Consider the following 23,842-nt stretch of genomic DNA (forward strand, 5'->3'; position numbering starts at 1 on the left):
ACTTGTCTCTGTTTAGATGACAGGTATAGGACTTCTTTCCCTTACACATTGCAGTTTCTCTGCTGATTTCCTTGAATGCTTCAAGGGTTGTCTTTGTTTTCTTCCTACTCTTTAGGGCATATTCAGCACATAGATTCAGTTTGGGGTGAATTCAAGATTGTCTTCTTGCATGCTGTGATGAGGCTTTTTTTTACTCTGCATACTTTTTTTACATAAACGTAGATCTTAGTGATGACCAGGGGTGGAATTATATAGCAGGAGCTCCTTTGCATATTAGGCCACCCCCTCCCCCCCGATGTAGCCAATCCTCCGAGAGCTTACGCAAAAAATCTTGGAGGATTGGCTACATCAGGGGTGTGTGGGCTAATATGCAAAGGAGCTCCTGCTAGAATTCCACCCCTGGCTGACAAAAGGACGGTGCTCTCAGTTGAGTGGAATGCAAGTGGTTGTGTGTGTTTATTGTTTTACTTTTTAGACACATCTGTTGCCCTAGATTGATTTTTAAGAAATAAAATATTTTGTTCTGGGTACTCAGGAGTCAGAATAAGGGAGCATTGTGGGATATTTGCTTTGTTTCATGTTAATTCCAGTGGAAGTAGCAGAGAACCATATTGCATAAGAAAATATTCTTTTGTTGTTGTTTTTGAACAAGAGACGATTTTAATCCACATCATAGTGGCCTCTCTGTACCTCCTGTTTATAGAGGAGACAAGGACTGCAACATGGCTAAAATATTCCCCCCACTGTAAGTAGCTATTGTTGTTTAAGTGAGTGAATTTGAAGACGACGACGACGACATTGGATTTATATTCCGCCCTCCACCCTGAATCAGAATCTCAGAGCGGCTCACGATCTCCTTTATCTTCCTCCCCCACAACAGACACCATGTGAGGTGGGTGGAGCTGAGAGGTCTCTCACAGCAGCTGCCCTTTCAAGGACAGCTCTGAGATAGCTATGGCTGACCCAAGGCCATTCCAGCAGCTACAGGTGGAGGAGTGGGGAATCTAACCTGATTTTCCCAGATAAGAGTCTATGCACTTAACTACTACACCAGACTGTCTCTTTGAATCCTGCAAATGTTTATTTGCACTCCAGTGAATGTGTCTCCTTTCCACAATCCCCCCCCCCCCTTTCTATACATCTCTGGAGTTATTTTCACTGTGTAAATACCGCAAAGCAAAATGAGAAGAACTTCTGAATGAACAGTTGCTGCCAACAGATTGACACTTTTGACAGCTTTCCAAAGAGGACACGATAACAGGATTTACTGTCCTCACATCTCTGTTCTGTCAACGTAAGGTGGCATGCTAAAAACCCACCACTAGATGTCAGCAGTGGAAAAGAGACTACAAGTTGGCGGGATTGCTGGAAAGGATTTTGGAAGAATATTTTTCAGAACCTGCGGTTCTCCTGTGACTATCCAAAAGCAAAAGCAGTATAATTCCCTTTTCTTAATAAACAGAACGACACAGAACAGTTTGCATGATTTGGATTTCTCCAGAACTCGTTATGGGACTGGATGTGTAGAAAAAAGGGACATGAGGTCAAAACAAGTCTGAGGCCATGATTGTATATATTTATGGCAGTTTGATTCCTTCCCACAAGCCGTTTCCTTGCTCTGTTGTCTCCAGCTACGTTGAGCCAAGGAAAGGGAAATCAGTGACTATTACTCAGTCCCTGTACTAAGCATATCTGCATGCCTTGCTTGGGTGTGTTTTCCCTGTTTTTCTTTGTTTGGCAGAGTTAGCAGAGTCGCTGATCTGGTGAACCGGGACGTCCCTGGTTCAAATCATACCTTAGCCAGGGACACAATGGGTGGCCTTGAAGGAACTAATATTCTCTGAGGCTGTTGTTTCCCAGCCTGTAGATTGGGACCCAAAAGTGGGTCATGAAGCCTCTGAAAGTGGGTTGCAGGCCAGCCTTCCCTAACATCCATCCCTGCCCTTTCTGTTGCTCTCTTGTACGTTTTGGAAACCAAGATCTGACCCTTGAAACAGTATCTTCCATGTCATGCATGAGTTGTTTTTCTCTTCACTGCATGTATGTTTTGATCAAGTGATAGGCATCCTGATGGTTACTAGAGTGAGTTGCTTAGCATAAGAACATAAGAGAAGCCATTTTGGATCAGGCCAGTGGCACATCCAGTCTAACACTCTGTGTCACGCAGTAGCAACGTGCCATTAGAAGGTCCACTAGTGGGGCCAGGACGCTAGAAGCCCTCCCACTGTTGCCCCCTCCAAGCAACAAGATTACAGAGCATCTCTGCCCCTGACAGAGTTTCATCTGTACTTTCTGGCTAATAGCCACTGATGGACCTCTGCTCCATATGTTTATCCAGTCCCCTCTTGAAGCCATCTATGTATGTAGCTGCCACCACCTCCTGTGGCAGTGAATTCCATCTGTTAATCACCCTTTGGGTGAAGAAATACTTCCGTTTATCCATTCTAACCTGACTGCTCAGCAATTTCATTGAGTGCCCGTGAGTTCTTGTATTGTGAGAAAGGGAGAAAAGTACTTCTTTCTCTACCTTCTCTATCCCATGCATAATCTTGTAAACTTCTGTCGTGTCACCCCTCAGTCGACATTTCTCCAAGCTAAGGAGCCCCAAGTGCTTTAACCTTTCTTCAAGAGTTTCTTCAAAGGGAAAGTGTTCCAACCCTTTAATCATCCTAGTTGCCCTTTTCTGGACTTTTCCCAATGCTGTAATATCTTTTTTGAGGTGTGGTGACCAGAAAAGGGAGACCAGAAGGAGTAATGGAGAAGAGGAACGTGGTCAAAAGCTGGAATATCACTCCATATGTCTGTTGGAATGCCACTTGCTGGGGGGGGGGGCATGTTCATAGCGCAGGCAGCTGCATTCTTTGTGCAGTGTGAGTTGGTTCCTCAAAAACATCTGGTGAGCCGCTGTCTAAATTGGAATGCTGAGCTAGACGGGTACCAGGGTCATAGTTTGCCTCAGGTGCCAAAAAAACCCCTTGGGCCAGTCCTTGATGGGTCACCATACCCAAATATATTTGGACTTGTGAGTCGCCATACCGAAAAGGCCGGGAACTACCGTCTTAGGGGTTGTTTTCAAGGATTACTGTGTGTGCAGTCCTAGGCAGAGTTGCTCCAATCTAACCGTTTTGATTTCAGGGAGCTTAGACTGGCGTGATTCTGCACAGGATTGCACTGTGAGTCGTGGGTAAAGCACCTCGGATATTTGGAATCCCCCTGTAGGTGTCCTAGCTAGCAGCCTGCAGCACAAGCAGCAGGAGTCTGCAGCATAACGTGGACACAGAGTAGTAGTTGAATCCCACCGAGCTGTTTCCCCTCCAAGTGCTCCTTTCCACAGGCGCAAGGAGCCCCTTATAAGAAGAAGACTGCAGATTTATACCCCGCCCCTTCTCTCTGAATCAGAGGCTCAGAGCGCTTACAATCTCCTGTATCTTCCTCCCCCACAACAGACACCCTGTGAGTTGGGTGGGGCTGAGAGGGTTCTCCCAGCAGCCGCCCTTTCCAGGACAGCTCTGCGAGAACTATGGCCGACCCAAGGCCATTCCAGCAGCTGCAAGTGGAGGAGTGGGGAATCAAACCCAGTTCTCCCAGAAAAGAGTTTGCACACTTAACCACTACACTAAACTGGCTCTCAACTACCTGGACTGGCAAACTACTAGAAGAACAGCTCTGTGGGCTCTGGCCCAGAAGAGCCAGAGGACCCACTCATGGGATAGTCTGGAGTCCTTCTGTTGTGTCTCCCCATGGACGAATAAATGTGAACCGAAGTCACTGGAGACCAGAGGCAAAGTTGTTCACTGCAACAGTTAGTCCTCCTCTAACAACCCGAGGCTGAACCCCACCCACTTAGAAGGCTGAAAGCACAATTTAAAAGACCCCAGTCAATGACTGTAGCCAGTAAACTGTTAACATACTTTGGAGAGGCCTTTTCTCTTATTTCAACTTTGACAGGCACGCTTTCCCTAACAGCCGGCCTCTTCTGTTCATGCATGCAGCTATTTAATTATTTTGCAGACATGAGCTCAGATGCAGAGCTTGCCAGTCAGCAGCTTCCAATAGTGTGAGGATGGAGTGGACGTTCCAGCGTGAGCCGGTGCTCGTAGATGTTTCTGTACCATTTGCTGTACCATTCAGAATGAGGCAGAGTAAAGAACTGAACATCCGGCCTGTCAAATTATTATTTTTTTCCCTAACGTGGAAGAGAAGTTGCTAAGATAGGAGGGGCTGTCAGTTGGCTTTGGAAAGGCTGCTTCACTTATATTGCTTTCACATAGCTGTATGCTTTGGTATCTGAAGAAGGCATATTGTGATCTGATTGGCTGCTGAGTTTGTGGTGTCATCTGTTGCTGAGGGCCTCATCACCAGACCAATCTTATCAGCGTTCAGAATCTCTTTGATGGCAGCTCTCAGTTGTGTTTGGAGAAGATAAAAATATTCAGCTTGCTAAAGAGAGAGTGTCGCCAAGTCTTTTAACCCCCCTCCCCCAGTGCTTGGCGGTTAGTCCCTGTTATTTCCATATTCAGATCGCATTGTCTGTTGTGTATTTGTGGGTTCTGCTTTTTTCCTTCTTTTGCAGCCCAGAGGCATGGAATTTTGTGCTAAAAATGCTGCCATTCCTTGGAATAAATTATGCAGATCAAGAAGACTTGCACATGTGAACTTGGCTTCAGTTTAGAAACGGTGGCTGTTCCTGTATTTTGGTTTGTTTTAACTGATGCAAAACAAACCAGTAAATTCAGTTTTTCTTCTGGTTGGAAATGCAGTTGTTGTGAGCAGTTGCCCATCATTTCATGTTGCTTCATCTTCATTCTGGCTGGCCAAAAGGTCCACATTGCTTGCATTGGGGCCCGAGTTGAACTAAAGGTAAAGGTAGTCCCCTGTGCAAGCACCAGCCGTTTCTGACTCTGGGGTGATATCGCATCACGTTTCCATGGCAGATTTTTTATGGGATGGTTTGCCATTGCCTTCCCCAGTCATCTACACTTTTCCCCCAGCAAGCTGGGTTCTCATTTTACTGACCTTGGAAGGATGGAAGGCTGAGTCAACCTTGATGGCCACCTGATCCCAGCTTCCGCCGACTTGAACTAGCTGGGTGCATTTTTTCTGTGGGTGGAAGGGAAAACACCTGCTGACACACTGCTTTTCCCGAATTCAAGGCTACATTGGAACTTTCAAGGGGTTGCTTTGAACCTCAAAAATAGTAGCCGTCTCCTTAGGTGCTTCTGTCTTTGGCTGTACTGATCTTTTGCCGAATATGATGCCATGTGTCGGAGAATAAGAGGAGATGGAGGAACAGAATATGTTTTGAAAATTAATATGCCCTTTTGAAGTTCCACCAGTTGAGAAGGACAAAGAAAAAAGGGGAATTTTAGAAGCATTTATCTAAGGTTATTATTTAGAAATCTCATTCTGCCTGTGTGCATCTCCTCATTCCTTTTTGTAGCTCTCTCAAATGAAAAAGCACTGTCATTTTCCACCTCACCCATTTTAGGCTGTGAGGAATTCTTGATCTGTAGTCCTCATCCCCCACAAATATGGAAAAGGAGGGTTAGTAATCCAAGTCCCTTGTTCACTAGCTGTGGACAAAACAGCTATTAATGTACTCTCCCTCCCCTCAGGAAACTATTTCTGGTAGCTGATTTTTACATTGTCTATCTCTGTTGCATTTTCTCTGGATCAAGCCATGCCCCCCCCCCACCCCCGCAATGTGTCGGGGATGTTTTCAGCACGAAGGGCCATGCGTGCCGATCTTGTTTTGAAAATATGTCTCAGCTTTCCGCTTGTCTGGTTTTGACACAGCGCTCAGCATCAGACGACCCCACAAGGGCTGTTAACGGGCCAGGTCACTGTAATGAAATGTGGCGTCCCGTATGTCTTCCTCTGAGAAAGTAGGTCAAGTTTGGAACTGTTTCTCGGCCAGCCTCGTCGTTTTCCCACAACGTGGGCCGTTGGGCCCAAGAAGGCTCTTCACCGATATCTTAGAAAACGCTGGGAAGCATTAGGAGATGCTAAGAGGACAGTCTTCTGAACATAGTAATTCAAAACAGAATCTGGCAAAAAGCATTTTATTTTATTTATTTTTGTAAGATGCCGGGAGGGATGCTTAGTAGAGTAATTGAGTACGACTAGTAGTGTGACCCCCACATGGCCGTAGCCATTAAGTCTGCAATTCATGTATCAAATAACTTCAGCATGAGAAGAAGCACATAGAAATAGACAAAAGTAAATGATTAAAGTAGGTAACGTTTATTTTCAGCGTTCAGAAGAAAAATAGGTCCCTTTTTCTTTCTTTTTTATGTAATGAAAGATGCATTTCTTAAAAGCTATGTAGGGAAAATGGTTGAGTTTTGCTATGTGACATTAAAATATCTTTTACTCTTTACTCTTTATTGATGAATAGATGTAAATTGCTATTCCGTCTGATTAGAAACAAACAAATAAAACTATATTGTTCGATTTCCTGCTTCTTTCTGGTGCCCAGCTTATTTTGATTGTATAATTGAATGCAATTAGAAGATGCGCATTTGTCACGTACTTTGTAGTTTGGGCATCTGGTACAAAGTGCAGTGTGTTTTGCGACTTTATACAAATGCAAACATCTAAGCCTCACAAATGGATAAAAACACCCCAAACAACAAAACCTGAATGTACATAGTAAAAATACAACACAATTGCTGTAGTTTTGTGGGCAGCGGTATCAGTTCACATTCATCTGCTCTGACAACTGCTATGAATGGCAGCCACTTTAAACTGATCTGTTTATTAGACAATATGCCAAGAAGTATATTGTCAGTTGTAGATCACCTTCCCTGTTCTATGACAGTCTCGCTGTCTGAATCCTTCTTGGTATGATATAAGTTAACTCTGTGAATTTCAGATATTATAACGTCCATTTATTTCTAACATGAAGTGTGGCTTTTCAGATTTCTGTGTTGGTTTGGTTAAACTAGTTATATTGCACCTTATTGAAACCGTGTGGGTCTTCAAGACAGCGTACGTCAAATAAATCATACAGCAAGATTTAGAATCAGTACAATCCGGTCAGGTGTGGTTCATCCAGTTTGGTGTAGTGGTTAAGTGTATGGACTCTTATCTGGGAGAACCACGTTGATTCCCCACTCCTCCATTTGCAGCTGCTGTAATGGCCTTGGGTCAGTCATAGCTCTCGCAGAGGTTGTTCTTAAAAGGGCAGCTGCTGGGAGAGCTCTCTCAGCCCCACCCACCTCACAACCTCTTTTGTGGAGGGAGAAGATATAGGAGATTGTAAGCTGCTCTGAGTCTCTGATTTAGAGAGAAGGGCGGGATATAAATCTACAGTCTTCTTCTTCAAAAATGCTGAGACCTATAATTCCATTTAAGAGTCTGATGCTATATTAAATCACAGGTGCACTAAGTCACTTCTGAAGTATTCCAAGAACCGTTAGAAGAGATGGGTGGAATGAAGATATGACCAGTATATCGTGGTGGTGGCTGGGATCGTTCCCTGCCCCCCCCCTCCCAAATAGTTAGATTAAAAATGTCATTATGTTTAACAAAAATCCAATAAGCTTTTCATTTGACGTCTAACTATTGGGTAGAAGACTGACCCAGAAAGCGAATTCCTAAATGATCTATTTAGCCAGTGTCATTAATACCTTATGGTGTATTGTTCCCAGATAATACAAATGGCAGGCAGAGAGAATTCTGCTGAAACCTCTGGAATCTGTGTCAGCATTAAAGAGCTGGAGATGCTGTGGTGTGTGCACAGCGTGTGTGTTTGTTTGTCATCAGGGCCTTCTGAGACCCACGGTTTTTCTGTAAGAGTAGTGGTGGCTACTTCATAGGGAGCAGCTCAGAATTTCATGTTATCCTTGATAACCATGGACTTGTCTCATGTAATAATAGCCCCCCCCCCCCCCCCCCACACACACTTTACAGGTTACATTCTTGATCTATTTCTCTGCTCTGGGCAAGAGAATCTAATGAAAAATGAATAACTTACAAGTGTGGTTGGAGAATTGTCTGCCTGGCTTTCGTAGCAGCTCTCTGAAGGTGTTTCCATTCAGTGGGAAAACTATTTTTCACATGGGGAAAGTTGGGGGTAATGCTTCATTTCCGAGGAACTTGGCACGGGTACTCAACATTATCCAGATTATTCTTTCTCTATTCACTCTCACTTGTGGCTCCATAAACAGGCTGTCTTTTCTCTTCTTTCCACAGGTGTCTTAACATGGGGAACCTTCTTAAAGTTTTGACGTGCACAGACCTCGAGCAGGGACCAAACTTTTTCCTTGATTTTGAAAGTAAGAACATGTATATAAAATGCACGTGTGGGTGCACGTTTACTTTCAGCCCACAGTAGGGTTCTTGTTTCCATAGTATGCTGATCGCACATCATAACTTGATGCAGCTGAGCTGTAGTCTCTGGAGAGTCTTACTGGCAAATTAAGTCCTTCACAGGTAACCTTGGTTTGCCGCTGCTCCGTTGCTTCAAGTGTACTGTTTACAGACAGACTGTATGGGGAGAGGCGCTAGCATTCATTGTAAAGGGGCCTTGGGAGTGAATTGCACAAAACACTGCACCATGAATGAGTCCTCTCAAGGTGTTTTTTTAAGGTTCATGCCCTTCCCTGTTTCAGATTGGGGTGGAGAAGATAAGCTTATTTATTCCTCATGTCATTTTCTTCAGCTGAAATGCCACTATGAATGGGCTATTTCAACCACTGGGGCGAGTGTACATGTTCTCATAAGGATTTGTATGGCGACCAGGGCTTCTTTTGTAGCAGAGACTCCTTTGCTTATTAGGCCACACCCCCTGATGTAGCCAATCCTCCTGGAGCTTATAGTAGGCCCTGAACGAAGAGCCCTGTAAGCTCTTGGAGGATTGTCTACATCAGGTGGGTATGGCCAAATATGCAAAGGAGTTCCTGCAACCAAAAAAAAACCCCTGATGGCAACCCATAGAATTCTGCATGGTCATTTCAGGGAAATATTATAGCTCCCTTTTCCCCATTCCAAGTTTCTGAGAGCTCATGCATGGCGGCAACTTGTGGAGTTTTCCTTCAGTTGTCTTCAGCAATTACAGCGTGAACGATATGTGTTGCTGAGCATTGGATATTCACGAGCTTAGTTTCAGGTCCCTCTGACTGGGATAGAAAGTCTCAGAGGTCTCCATTCTGACTTGTAACCGAAGAAGGGAGCTTTGACTCTTGAAAGCTTATGCCCTTGAAATTTTGTTGGTCTTTAAGTTGCCACTAGGCACCTTAAACAAGAGAGAATTTGCTGTGAATCCATACCTAATTCTCTCCCCCCCCCCCCTTTTTAAAAAAGGGACTTTGTTCCATAGTAGTAAACACAACTCTCAGAGAACAGTGCCAAGAGGTTTATTAAAACAGTGCGAACTGCAGATGCTCAGCAAGGGCCGCTGATGTCGTTGCCATAGTAGCTGGTGTGCCAAAATAGACTGGAGCAGCTTCAAAATTTCACCTCGCTAACCTAAAGGTTTTTACTTGCAATTCTTCACTGCTGCCCCGTGAACCTTTATCTAACTAGATGCTTTTGCTTCTTATTCTCCCAGGAGCACGAAAGAAGCCTGAGGCTCTCTTAATGCAAACTTAGGAAGCTGCCTTATATAGAGGCAGAATTTCTAGCCAGTCTGTGCAGCATTAAAGGACAGGAAGTTCTTCTTCCATTTTCACTCTGCCAGGAAGTTCTTCTTCCACATGCAAATGTTCTCACTTTTGCTTCATTAAAATAAGATGCAGGCTGTGTCCTTCTGAGCTTGAAGGGTGATTGTGTCGTTCCCCCCACCCCCCGAGAGAGCTGTTACGAACAAGTGCTCCCAGGTCCTTGAGGAAGCAATTCAAAGGTGTTTCAGGCAATCAGACCACGTTGCATGAAAGTCTTGGATCGCCTTGCTGTTATGGAAGTGGTTCTCTTCCCTCTCTCTTCAGCTGCTCTAAACTCTAAACAATTCAAGGGTTGGAGCGAGTTTTGAAGGAGTGGCACTCTTCCAGGATAACAGACTGTATAAACAGATTCTCTTACTTGAGCACACAGACAAAACACATCTTGCTCGCTACAGGTATTTGTTTACTTGTGGCACTATTCAGGAATAAGGAAGATCTCTGCCTAGCTTTGTAAAATAAAGATCTTCACTGTTGCAATGACTATCATCATTGTTTGGGTTATGAAACGCATCCCTCTACCGTTGACGTGGTGTGGGCTGAAATCGATACACACAAAGCGGGTGCAAGTGCTATGACTGTGGACTTCCAAAAGAATGGTGATCTCGATCATGGGAGTGGAGCCTACACATTTATGTGCCATACTCACAAAAAAGAGAAACACTGTTAATGAAATGTACATACAAACTAGAAAAGACAACTGTGTAGCACAAAGAATTAGTAATAAATATTCAGTTCATCATGCAACAAGATACAAAGTTACAAGGTAAGGTCTCAAAGACAACTTTCATACAGTTTCCATAAATGTCCAATATAACCAACAGTCACTTAATTGGCCTGTATTCGTTGCCAGAAATAAAAATGATGTCGAAGAAAATCTTTGTAGCCCGAGGGACCGGTTTCGGCGTTCACGCCTTTTTCAACCACAGGCTTCCATCGCAAGCAAATGTGTTCTGGCTTATTCACTGCAAAAGAGAAGCAATATGCTTTTCAGTTGGGGCACCAGTCCAATATTTTCAGGAACTAGATTCCACACATTTCTGGCTGGGTTGAATGCCAAAGCGGGTCCCTCGAGCTACAAAGATTTTCTTCGACATCATTTTTATTTCTGGCAACGAATAGGGGCCAATTGAAAAGTGGCTGTTGGTTATATTGGCCATTTGGACATTTATGGGAAACTGTATGAAAGTTGTCTTTGAGAACTTACCTTGCAACTTTGTATCTTGTTGCAGGATGTATTGAAATAGAGAGTTGCCCCAAAAGCCCAGCAAAACCACGTTTAACTTTAAAAGGGTAAATTCTCTGAGATGAGGAGGCATGTGAAGAGGAAACTGAAAGGAAAGGTAAATACAGTCAAAACCCTTGGGGAAGCTTGGAGGCTATTTAAAACTACAATCCTAGAAGCTCAGATAAAATATATACCACAAGTTAGGAAAGGCACAAACAGGTATAAGAGAAGGCCTGCATGGTTAACAAACAAAGTAATGGAAGCTGTAAAAGATAAGAAGGACTCCTTTAAGCGGTGGAAAGCTAGTCCAAGTGAGATTAATAAAAGGGAACACAGGCTGCGGCAAATCAAATGCAAGACTGTGATCAGGCAGGCAAAAAGGGACTATGAGGAGCATATTGCAAAAAACATAAAGACCAACAATAAAAATTTCTTCAAATATATTAGAAGCAGGAAACCAGCCAGGGAGGCCCTTGGATGACCAAGGGGTCAAAGGAATACTGAAGGAGGATAGAGAAATTGCTGAGAAGCTGAATGCATTTTTTGCCTCCGTCTTCACTGTGGAAGATGAGAAGTGTTTGCCTGCTCCAGAACCACTTATATTGGAAGGGGTGTTGAAAGACCTGAGTCTTTGAGGTGACAAGAGAGGAGGTCCTACAACTGATAGACAAATTAAAAACTAACAAGTCACCAGGTCCAGATGGCATACATCCAAGAGTTCTGAAAGAACTCAAAGTTGAACTTGTGGATCTTCTGACAAAAATATGTCATCTTTCATTGAAATCTGCCTCCGTTCATGAGGACTGGAAGGTAGCAAATGTCACCCCCATCTTTAAAAAGGGTTCCAGAGGAGATCCAGGAAACTACAGGCCAGTCAGTCTGACTTCAATACCGGGAAAGTTGGTAGAAACCATTATCAAGGACAGAATGAGTAGGCACATTGATGAACACGAGTTATTATGGTTTCTGTAAGGGAAGATCTTGCCTCACTAACCTGTTACATTTCTTTGAGGGGGTGAACAAACGTGGACAAAGGAGACCCGATAGATATTGTTTACCTTGACTTCCAGAAAGCTTTTGATAAAGTTCCTCATCAAAGGCTCCTTAGTAAGCTCGAGAGTCATGGAGTAAAAGGACAGGTCCTCTTGTGGATCAAAAACTGGCTGAGTAATAGGAAGCAGAGAGTGAGTATAAATGGGCAGTCTTCGCAATGGAGGACGGTAAGCAGTGGAGTGCCGCAGGGCTCAGTACTGGGTCCCATGCTCTTTAACTTGTTCATTAATGATTTGGAGTTGAGAGTAAGCAGTGAAGTGGCCAAGTTTGCAGATGACACTAAATTGTTCAGCGTGGTGAGAACCAGAGAGGATTGTGAGGAACTCCAAAGGGATCTGTTGAGGCTGGGTGAGTGGGCATCAACGTGGCAGATGAGGTTCAATGTGGCCAAGTGCAAGTAATGCACATTGGGGCCAAGAATCCCAGCTACAAATACAAGTTGATGGGGTGTGAACTGGCAGAGATTGACCAAGAGAGAGATCTTGGGGTCGTGGTAGATAACTCACTGAAAATGTCAAGACAGTGTGCGATTGCAATAAAAAAGGCCAATGCCATGCTGGGAATTATTAGGAAGGGAATTGAAAACAAATCAGCCAGTATCATAATGCCCCTGTATAAATCGATGGTGCAGTCTCATTTGGAATACTGTGTGCAATTCTGGTCACCGCACCTCAAAAAGGATATTATAGCATTGGAAAAAGTGCAGAAAAGGGCAATTAGAATGATTAAAGGTTTGGAACACTTTCCCTATGAAGAAAGGTTAAAACGCTTGGGGCTCTTTAGCTTGGAGAAACTTCGACTGCGGGGTGACATGATAGAGGTTTACAAGATTATGCATAGGATGGAGAAGGTAGAGAAAGAAGTCCTTTTCTCCCTTTCTCACAATACAAGAACTCGTGGGCATTCAATGAAATTGCTGAGCAGTTGGGTTAGAACGGATAAAAGGAGGTACTTCTTCACCCAAAGGGTGATTAACATGTGGAATTCACTGCCATAGGAGGTGGTGGCGGCTACAGGCATAGTCAGCTTCAAGAGGGGGTTAGATAAAAATATGGAGCAGAGGTCCATCAGTGGCTATTAGCCACAGTGTGTGTGTGTGTTTGTGTGTGTGTGTGTGTATATATTGGCCACTGTGTGACACAGAGTGTTGGACTGGATGGGCCATTGGCTTAATCCAACATGGCTTCTCTTATGTTCTTATGAATATTTATTACTAATAGTTTGTTCTACACAGTTGTCTTTTCTAGTTTGTACTCATAAACCTCAGCTTGTATATGTGGGCATGGGAGGACAGTAGGGAGGTGTGCCGTGGCACAGAGGAAGAGCGTCTGCTTTCCATGCAGAAGGTTCCGGGTTCTATCCCCGGCATCTCCAGTTAAAAAGGGACCACGCAATAGAGGTGATATGAAAGACTTCTTTGCCTGAGACCCTGGAGAGCCACTGCCAGCCTAAGTGGACAATATTGATCTTGATGGTCTGATTCAGTATAAGGCAGCTTCTTGTGTGTTCAGTACACGTCTTCTCCTTGCCCCTCTGTGCCAGTTGATGTCAGTATGCATCATGTCATTGGAGAGGACAAGTGTCATGCTGAAAGTAGCGCTGTCGGTGGTTGCAAATGAATAGGTAGAGATATAATCTAGTGGTGTGTTTTCCAAGCGTGTGGCTGTGTCATCTGTCAATTGCAAATGTGGCGCCGTGGGAAAATCTTAGGTTTGGGAAATTCTCCAGAGCTGTTCCAGTAATTCTTGAAAGCATAGGTAGGCAAGCCCCACAGAAAGGAGCGCGTTCGATGATGCCCAGATGACACGGTTTGCTTTTCTGTTGTTTAGATGCTCAGCCTACAGAATCAGAAAAAGAAATTTATAATCAGGTAAACGTAGTGCTAAAGGATGCCGAAGGAATCCTGGAAGACTTGCAATCCTACAGAGGAGCTGGTCATGAAATACGAGAGGTAAAGCATTACGGGCTTTGGGACATTTTTTTAAAAAGACCAGTTTTGGATGATTCTGCAACCCTGATATATGTGATTTTTTTTTTTTTTAATACTGATTGATCAAAATCAGCTTTTGGCCATAAGCACCGTATCTTTTAAATAATGAATTAGTTCCAGTCTTATAGCGGATTCAGCATGTGAAGTGTGTTAGTCCTTTATCTAGATTTCCCTCTCAGCAGCCCTTTAAAGAAGGTCACTGTGGGTTTCTTTATAATCAGCTAATGTGTGTACGTCATATCTGCTTCTTGTTCGTTGCATATCATCCTCACTCTCTTTTTGGAGTTACCCCTCTCGATCAAGATATACTGCTCTTTCTTGGCATTCAGATATCGATACAGGGCCCTTCATTCTGCTGTTTTGTGGAACCTACAAGTATTTGGGGGAAGAAAAAGGTCAGTAGTGGAGCTCAGAGGGGCTTACAACATTCTCCATTTTATCTTCGAAACAACCTTGTGAGGAAGGTTAGTCAGAGAGAGTGAGAGTGGCCCAAAATCCACCCTGCAAGCTTCCATGGCCTGGCAGGGATTGGAACTCGGCTCCTAGTCTGACGCTTTAACCCAGGCCTTGACAAATTTGCCTTGGCAATAGGAGGCAGCCCAAAAATTTAGGCTGCTGACACATGACTATATGTTCTCAATCAATCAATCAATGAAACCTTTAATATGTTCTCAATCAATCAAAGCTTTAATGGCATAATAATATAATAAAACAGGAGTAAACAGTCCAAAAACTAGATGCCTAAAATATAAAAGAAGGTTGCCACCCATCAGAATCCACTGAAATTAAAAAGGCAAAGCAGGCAGGCAGAATATATATATATATTGCATTCTCTAGCCCTTAACTTCCATGCACATGACAGAAACTGCGCCACAGATGCAGTGATTTCGGGGGACTTCTCCAAAAAGGCTAAATCGTTGTTGGTCATAGGTTTTGCAGAAGGGGAGAAGAGGGCGAATCAAGTAGTGGCGCAGAGAAGAATAATGAGAGCAGCAAAAAAGAATATGTTGCACAGAATCAGAGTCGTTATTGGGGCAGGAGCAAACTCTTTCCTTATAAGAAATACCGTTATATCTGCCTTTCAAGACAGCCGAAGGGAAATGATTAAGCCTGGCTGGTATAAAGGCTCTGCGATGTAAGGGATTGGTCAGGTTAGAAAAATACTGAGCCACAGAACCTTGTGTGAAAGAGAGGCCAAAGTTATCCTTGCTACCACAAAAATCTGCTTTTATTCACATTACAGTTTTTCATAATTTTGTTCAACCTATATTATGACAGAAGCACTGTATGTAAATGAACACATGGGGTGTTAGCCTGGCCGTCAGTATCATAATCAAAACCGCATAATAAAATCACTACTTGGAAATACTAGGTGCCACAATGAAAATTCTCAATGCCATAGTGATTTGGCACCTGGGATTTGTTGAACCCTGCTGTAACTGTTACACTATGCTGGCTGTCCTACAGAAGGTCCAGAGTTAAGTCTCCTGCTGTGCGGAGCCAGGTGGATCAATGGGCTGAATCCGTATCAAGCATTTTTGAAAGTTTGGTGTAGAGGTTAAGTGTGTGGACTCTTATCTGGGAGAACTGGCTTTGATTCCCCACTCCTCCACTTGCACCTGCTGGAATGGCCTTGGGTCAGCCATAGCTCTCAGCCCCACCCACTTCACAGGGTGTCTGTTGTGGGGGAGGAAGATAAAGGAGATTGTGAGCTGCTCTGAGACTCTGACATTCAGAGTGGAGGGCGGGATATAAATCCAATTTTTCCTCCTCCTCCTCCTATTGATTAGCAACTTTAGCCCCCTTCCTCTGCAGCCCTCTTCTCTATGATCTTCATTCGTCCCACAGGAACAACTGAGGTGTGCCCCTCTCTCTTCTTGGCCTTCTTCAGATGCATTACCTTAGCCTTCAGGTGCATTAAAAACATTGCCTCTATTTTGTGTTCTTATGGTTGGACCATCCTGTATTAGGTGTGCCTGGAACAAAGGGTATGTCTCATATTTTGAAGTGACATTCTTGCATATGAATCCAGTTGCACCTTAAAGACTTAAACAAAATTTGTGGCAGGCTGGGCGCTTTCATGAGTCACTGCTCACTTCTTCAAAATCTGAAGAAGCAAGCAAGCAGTGACTTGGGAAAGCTCATACCCCGCCACAAATTTTGTTAGTCTTTAAGGTGGACTCATGCTGTTTTCTATCTAAAGAAGTGAGGAGTGACTCACAAAAGCTCTTTCCCTGCCAGAAATTTTGTTAGTCATTAAGGTGCTGCTCAACCCTTGATTTCTTTCCCACTGCTGCAGATGAACTAAACCGGCTACCCATCTTGATCTGTACTTACATACGTTCTCCTTTACAGGCAATACAGCATCCCAGTGATGAGAGGCTCCAGGAGAAAGCATGGGGTGCGGTTGTTCCTCTAGTGGGCAAACTAAAGAAATTCTATGAATTTTCTCAGAGATTAGGTAAGTATCAATAGCAGCATAATACCACAGGAGGTATGATGTGGTGGTTTAGTCAGGCATCCCAGACTGCCGAATAACTTTTAGGGTGGTAGAGCTGGTGAAATTAGTAGTGCTTGAGTTTCACAGAGCTGCATCCCCTATGCAGAAATGTTGCCAATTGCTGTTCTGTCTCTTAATTTCCAATCCTCTTATGATCTAGTTGCAGCTACTGGCTGCGTTTTGAAGAAGCTTGTTTTCTTTGGCAGTCCACTGGCGTCTGAAATTAGGATATCCAATACATATTTTTGTCCAGTATTTTTTTGGTAGCTTTTTAATGCATCAGGGCATTTGTGTACTGACATTGTTCTATGTGCGTTCTTGCTTCCCCTGTTTGTAAGTAGAAGCTGCGTTACGAGGCCTTCTCGGGGCCCTGACGAGCACCCCGTACTCTCCCACGCAGCACCTGGAGCGAGAGCAGGCTCTTGCCAAGCAGTTTGCAGAAATCCTTCATTTCACACTCCGGTTTGACGAGCTAAAGGTGAATGCCGAACGTTTTATTTATTTACTTCATTTGTAGCCCGTCGTTCTTGCTGAGACTTGAAGGCGGATCACATGGCGCAAGAAGCCTCATACTGAGCTGTGGCCGATGTGAAATTGCTGTCGGAGACGCTCTGCGTTCCCCTTTTTTAAAAATCATGTAAAGAATCTATATCATTGAATCAATATTGGTCCCGGGTCTGATGAAGACTGGAAAGAAACAAGTACTTAATCGATTGGCTTGTCACCACACTACTTTGGGACTTGAATGTACATGTTTTGGACATTTGGACTGGTTTCTATATATTTCTTAGTAAATTGGTCACTAGTTTGTATTTTTTGTTGTGTAGATCACATGGGACGGCAGCATCAGACATCCCACAGTCATGCCAGTGAGCTGCCTGTCTGGCTGGTGGTGGTTACTGGTACATGGTCAGGTCTGCATGCTGTGACCAGTTGCTGTTTTCTAAATGACATGGAATCATTTGTAGTTTTCCTTTGTGAATTCTGGAAGGTTAATTGTTTGCTAGACAGCCAGGATCGTGACTCTCTGGTTTACCTTCAAAAGTTCAAAATAGGCAGCCGTGTTGGTCTGAAGTAGCAGAACAAAATAGGAGTCGATTGCACCTTTAAGACCAGCGTAGTTTTATTCAGAACGTAAGCTTTCGTGTGCATGCCCACTTCTTCAGACGAAGAATGAGGTACAGTAAGCAGAGCCACATATAGCTGGTGGGGTTTGGAATGCCAAGTGGTACAAAGCTAAAAACCAATAGAATGGTGAAATTAACAAATTCAGAAAACCTTTGATCTGGTTCAGAGTTCAAACTTTGATTCAAAAGTCCAGTTACAGCTACTCTGAGATAATACCTAATTCTTAAAATCCAGGGCTTTTTTTGTAGAAAAAGCCCAACAGGAGCTCATTTGCTTATTAGGCCACACCCCCTGACACCAAGCCAGCCAGAACTGCGTTCAAAAAAAAAAAAGTCCTGCTTACATCCCTGCCTGATTTTGCTAATCAAAACCTGTTTTCCTCTCCCCTTCACCTGCAGTGCTGTTATTATACGTTTAAAGGTGTGGGGGGGGGGGGGAGAGGGAGGGAGATGAACACCAAAACCAGGCAAGGGTGCAAGTATTAACCCCTGCCTCCCCTCTGTCCCCAATATGAATAGCATCCCATGCATTTTTAATGGAGACCTTAGCAATGCTTTGTTTTGTCTGATTTCACATATAGCAGTCCAACTGTATAAAACTTGCCCCCATCTTAAGTTCCACAGAAGGCTGGTTCCTGGACTCCTGCTCTCCCAATGCAGACAGGTGCTCTTTGTTACTCATTCTTGATTTCAGGTTCACCAGTACTGTCGAAGTAGGGTTTGTTTGTATGAAGTTCTTTCGAAGAGCTCAAACGATGCTCAACTTTCCCCAGCATTTCAGACCTGTGGGATCATAGACAGCCCCCCCCCCTTCTGAATGAGGCAGAATATCTAAATCAAAATTATATGTTGATTAGAACATACTTACCTTCCTGCTTTTCCATTCCTAGATGACAAATCCTGCGATACAGAATGATTTCAGCTATTACAGAAGAACCTTGAGTCGTATGAGAATCAATAACGTTCCAGTAGGTAACCTCTTTGTTTGAGTGAAGGAAGTGCTTCTTTGTCGTTCTTCTTTTCTCCACTCATCCATTTATTCAGAACCAGTGAATAATGTGGGGGTCTTTCGTCTTCTCTATTTTGGTAGGCAGAAGGAGAAAACGAAGTAAACAACGAGTTGGCCAACAGAATGTCTTTATTTTACGCGGAAGCAACGCCCATGCTGAAAACCTTAAGCGATGCCACAACAAAATTCGTTTCAGAGGTTAGTGTGTGAGTAGGAATGTTAGGAATAGTGTGTGAGCAGGAATGTTAACTCTTCTGAAATGGCAAGTTTGCTTTGCAGAAGTAAGGCATGTAATGCCCTGGAGTCTCTAGTATAGAGACATTCATGTGAATTTCATTATTGCCTTTTTGTGAAGTATATCAGTCAAAACTTGGAAATATGGTAAAATGTGGCGCTCCCCAGGTTATCGGGATAGCGTTAGGGGAATCTTGTTAAGTCTTCATAAACGTCTGGATCACTAAGACAGAGTTTGAGTCCCTGGGGCACCTTTAAGACATTGAAATTTTTGTTGTTGTTCTGTTTAAAACAATTTATTATAATGTAATATATTGTAGTAGCATATTATCATTTGTTTTTAAACGTTAATACACATATATAACATTTTCTCCACCCCACCCCTCTTTTAATGACCCCCGGCAGTGCCAACCCCCTTAACAAACAACTCCCTATTACTATTTTTATTTAATTTGTTATAAGGTAATAAACTCTATCTATTAAAGGATCTTTCTTCATTAAAAAAGAGAGAAAAAATACCAAAAGCTGTTATTATAATCCATCTTCATGATAGTCCTTCTTGTTTAATCACAAAGAAACGAAAAAGTTATAATCCAATAGTCCCATTTTTTTAAAAACCGTAATCCATATATAGTTTTTTTTAAAAATTAACCATTGTCAAAGATCACCAAATGTCCTTTAACGTTCCATTGTTTTTCAATATACTTTTGAAACTTTCCCCACTCATTTTTATATTTCTCTAGATCTTGTTCTTTTAAGATTCTTGTAAGTTTGTCCATTTCACTCCAATGCATAACTTTCAAAGTCCATTCCCGCATTTCTGGTATTTTGTCTTGTTTCCACATTTGCGCATATAATGTCCGTGCAGCTGAAAGCATGTACCAAATTATCGTTTTATCTTGCTTTTGAAATGTTTCCATTTGTAATCCCAACAAAAAGATGTCTGGTGCCTTTTTGTTTTTGTTTTTGTTGTTGTTGTTCTTAAAGGTGCCACTGGACTCGAACTTTGTTCTCCAGCTTCAGACCAACATGGCTGAATGTATCTTCAGGATCACTGTAATTCAGGGTAGAGATGTGGTGCATTAGTAGAACTTCCATTTCCCATGCAGAAGTTTCCTGGTTCAGTCAGGCTGATTCCTCACTCACCTTTCTCTGGGGCAGGCTTCTGTTTCTGGGCAGAGCAAACTGGTGGTTTACACTGCGGCAGGGCAAATCGCGAGTTTGCCCCGTGCAAAATGCTGGCGCAGAACAACTGATGCAAAATCGCCAGTTTGCTCCGCCCAGAAACAGAAGCCTGTCCCAGAGAAAGGTGAGTGCGGAATCTCTCTCAACCTTCGCTTAAAAGATTTTAGCAGGTTTTGAGAAAGACTAGATAGTCTGCTGGTCTGATCCAGCAGGGCTCTTCTTATGTTCTTAAGACCTTTCTTTGCCCGAGACCCTCAAAGACCCATTGCCCTCTTTGCTTAATGTAAGAGCCACTCAGAATAACTGGCAGATGTTTGAGAGTCACAAGACAGGAATAAAGGAAGGAAGTCAAATAGATGGGGGAGGTAGAGGTGGAAAGAAAGCAACTTTAACTTTAAATGCATTCTTCAAGCTGCTGGTTGGCTTGGCTTAAAGAAGTAATTTAAAAAAACGCCTTCTCCAAGCTGGCCAATGAGGTGGTGGAGGCTTCAAGACCCACACAACATGTGTGAAAGAGCCACAGTTTGGCCACCCCTGTAGTAGACAGTACTGTGCTAAATGAACCGGTGGTCTGACAATACAAAGCAAATTCAGACACACATTTATTTGTTTAAAATCCATTCATTTATGTTATATATAGTCCCTCCTTCTCACGTGGACTCAAGGCAAATCGCACAGAGTGGGTCAATGTAATTAACAGGATGGGACATGCAGTAAACAATGAAATAGGATTAGGATTGTTGCTCTACTGTCCCCTTTCATAATTGACCCCAGCAAGGACATTGTATGACCAGGACTGTAAGAACCATTTCACTGGAATGTTTGAGTCTCTGGGTGTGTCATATAGGTCTTCTTACCCTATTTCTCAGCCTCTGTTCCTAACCAGCAGAAGGAAAGTCATGATCATATGTCTTGCTCTTAGGACAAACCAAGTAAACATTGTTGCATTCTCTGCGCTTCAGTAACCACTTTCTCCCCTTGTGTTTACAGAACAAAAACTTACCCATCGAAAATACCACAGACTGCTTAAGCACCATGGCCAGCGTTTGCAGAGTCATGTTGGAAACTCCGTAAGTAGAAAGGCTGCTTCAAACATAATGGGTTTAAATTATGGGCAGGAAGGTACCAGCTGGAGATTAGGGTTGTTGTTTTTTTTACAGGCAGAGTAGTTCAGCAGTGGAATCGGCTGCCTAGGGAGGTGGTGAGCTCCCTCTCCCTGGCAGTCTTTAAGCAGCAGCTGGTCAACAGTTGTCGGGGATGCTCTAGGCCAGGGGTGGCCAATCTGTGGCTGGGGAGCCACATGTGGCTCTTTCATACACATTGTGTGGCTCTCAAAGCCCCCACCATCCCATTAGCCAACTTGGAGAAGGCATTTGTCTCTTTAAATTGCTTCTCCAAGCCAGCTGGTGGCTTGGAGAATGTATTTTAAAGTTGCTTTCTTTCCACCTCCCTCCCTTCCTTCCTTCCTTCCTTCCTTCCTTCCTTCCTTCCTTCCTTCCGTCCGTCCGTCAAGTCCTCAGTCTCCCAGGCACATCAAAAAGACCATTGGTGTAATAGTAGTTATTGAACCTTGATAACTGTATTAGGCATGGCAGGTCTTGCAAAGACTGGTGGGGCCAGTCTTTGGCTCCCATATATACATTCAGTGTAGCTGTTATAATTTCAAAGGGAAAGCAGGAAGCTCAAGCGGGAAATAAGCATGGGAAGTCCCTTGGCCCCACCCCCTCCCAGGTGCATCTAGCCCCGCTGGTTAACCTTGGTCTCTTAGGCAACTGTCAGGCCAACGGAGTCTTCTTCTGATAACTTGTTGCAAAGAGATAGTGGCAAGCGAAGCGAAAGCAAGGGAATATCAGAAGAGCAATGTGCAGGAATTCATGGCAAGGCACTTGACACCTTCCGTCTTTCCTTCCTTCCTTCCTTCCTTCCTTCCTTCCTTCCTTCCTTCCTTCCTTCCTTCCTTCCTTCCTTCCTTCCTTCCTTCCTTCCTTCCTTCCTTCCTTCCTTCCTTCCTTCCTTCCTCCCACCCATCCACCTACCTGCCCACCTACCTACCTACATACCTCTGCCATTCATGACTTGTGGCTCTCAAACATCTGATATCTATTCTATGTGTTTCTTACATTTAGCTAGTTTGGCCACCTCTGCTCTAGGCTGATCCTGCATTGAGCATGGGGTTGGATTAGATGGCCTGTATGGTTCTCACAGCTGTGGTTTTGTCACACCTGACCTTTTTGCACGGGACTGAAGCTGGCTGGGGAAAGAGGATTGTTTGGGTTTTTACCTATTACCATGCTTCAGGCTTTATGGACAGTTAACCAAGGTCTCAAAATGAGTCCAAAATGCGTGCAGTCCATAAGCAGAAACAGATTTAATTTGATCACCCTATAAACCTCTCTGTGGAAAACCAAGACCTCAATAGAACAGAAAAGTTTGGTGATGTGAGCCCCAAAGCCGATTGCAGCTGGGTTTAGGGTTCAGCTGCCAGAGACACATCAAGTCCCCTTTTCTTCTCCCCACCCTCCTGCTCATCATCAAAACCATACAGCAAAATGGGGTCAGAGGTCCTTTTTGCAAATCCACCCTTGCATTTCTCTCAACCCCTGGTGGAGATGATGATGAGCAGGCCTTGGATTCAGCGGGAGCTCACAGGAGCACAGCTCCTGAACCTTTTTGAGAGTTCCACCTCCTCCTCCCCACCTTGTCCATTGAATAGTAGGTGCAGCTGCATAACAATCCCTGGATGAGCTCCACCACCTATTTTTCTACAAAACAACCCCTGATGATGAGCAACACTTCCCCTGTTTCTCATTCTATAAGCTCAGGGCCAGCTCTGCCATTACGCAAACTAGGCAGGGTGGGTGAGTGGGCAGCAGTTAGCCTTGCCTAGGGTGCTAGACAGTCTAGGGCCAGCCCTGCATAAACTCTTCAGGGTGTGGGTAAGGAAAGAGATAATGCTGCAAAAGGAGCAGTGAAGCCTATGTTTGAGCCTTGCACAGTGTTTTTGGGAGCGGACTACCAAGGGGCATCTGGTTGGTCGCTGTGTTCAGCAAGGTGCAAGGAGAAATAGACCTGTGGTCTGACCCAGGACAGCTGTTATCATGCATCCAGTCCTTGAGGGGGCACTCCAGCTTTTCCCTGAGGACAAACACCAGCCTTAATCTCTCTGACTGAGCGGTCGCCTGAAAGCTGAAAAGAAGCCACATGGATAGGATACCATCAGAATTACTAACCTGCACATCTCTGGTTAGTTTGCCCATAACGAAGAGAGAGCGGGCTTGTTTTCAGCCTGTCTTTGCAAGGGCATGACATAGCGGAGTGTTTCCAGGGTGATTTTTGTCATCCTGCCATTGTCTTTATGCCAGAGTTAGAGAAGTTCTAGCACCTTGTCTGCCTTGGGTTTGACCACAGATCAAAAAGGGGTGTGTGGAAAAGGTATCGTTTCTAAAGGATCTTGTAGGGGAATGTCCTGAGGAATGAACAGGACACAGAGGGAAGTGTTACTGCAGGAGCCAGTTTGGTGTAGTGGTTAAGTGTGCAGACTCTTATCTGAGAGAACTGGGTTTGATTCCCCACTCCTCCACTTGCACCTGCTAGCATGGCCTTGGGTCAGCCATAGCTCTGGCAGAGGTTGTCCTTGAAAGGGCAGCTGCTGTGAGAGCCCTCTCAGCCCCACCCACCTCACAGGGTGTCTGTTGTGGGGGAGGAAGGTAAAGGAGATTGTGAGCCGCTCTGAGACTCTTCGGAGTGGAGGGCGGGATAGAAATCCAATATCTTCTACCCTTGAGAGCCAGTTTGGTGTAGTGGTTAAGTGTGTGGACTCTTATCTGGGAGAACTGGATTTGAATCCCCACTCC

General features: G+C 44.0%; 1 protein-coding gene across 3 annotated transcripts in view; it reads left to right on the plus strand.

The window, feature by feature from the left end:
* The window catches only part of CYRIB (CYFIP related Rac1 interactor B), an 88,546-nt gene that overhangs the window by 54,779 nt on the left and 9,925 nt on the right, over window positions 1-23,842 (plus strand). For all 3 annotated transcript variants that reach the window (XM_060243218.1, XM_060243219.1, XM_060243220.1), the window contains 7 exons: window positions 8,197-8,279; window positions 13,773-13,894; window positions 16,289-16,394; window positions 16,775-16,911; window positions 18,451-18,528; window positions 18,651-18,767; window positions 20,979-21,058. In XM_060243218.1, coding sequence (XP_060099201.1) covers window positions 8,207-8,279; window positions 13,773-13,894; window positions 16,289-16,394; window positions 16,775-16,911; window positions 18,451-18,528; window positions 18,651-18,767; window positions 20,979-21,058 — 713 coding nt within the window. In that variant the 5' untranslated portion in view covers window positions 8,197-8,206. The remainder of the gene's footprint in view (window positions 1-8,196; window positions 8,280-13,772; window positions 13,895-16,288; window positions 16,395-16,774; window positions 16,912-18,450; window positions 18,529-18,650; window positions 18,768-20,978; window positions 21,059-23,842) is intronic.

Source organism: Heteronotia binoei, chromosome 7 (genome assembly GCF_032191835.1).
Source record: "Heteronotia binoei isolate CCM8104 ecotype False Entrance Well chromosome 7, APGP_CSIRO_Hbin_v1, whole genome shotgun sequence".
NCBI lineage: Eukaryota > Metazoa > Chordata > Lepidosauria > Squamata > Gekkonidae > Heteronotia > Heteronotia binoei.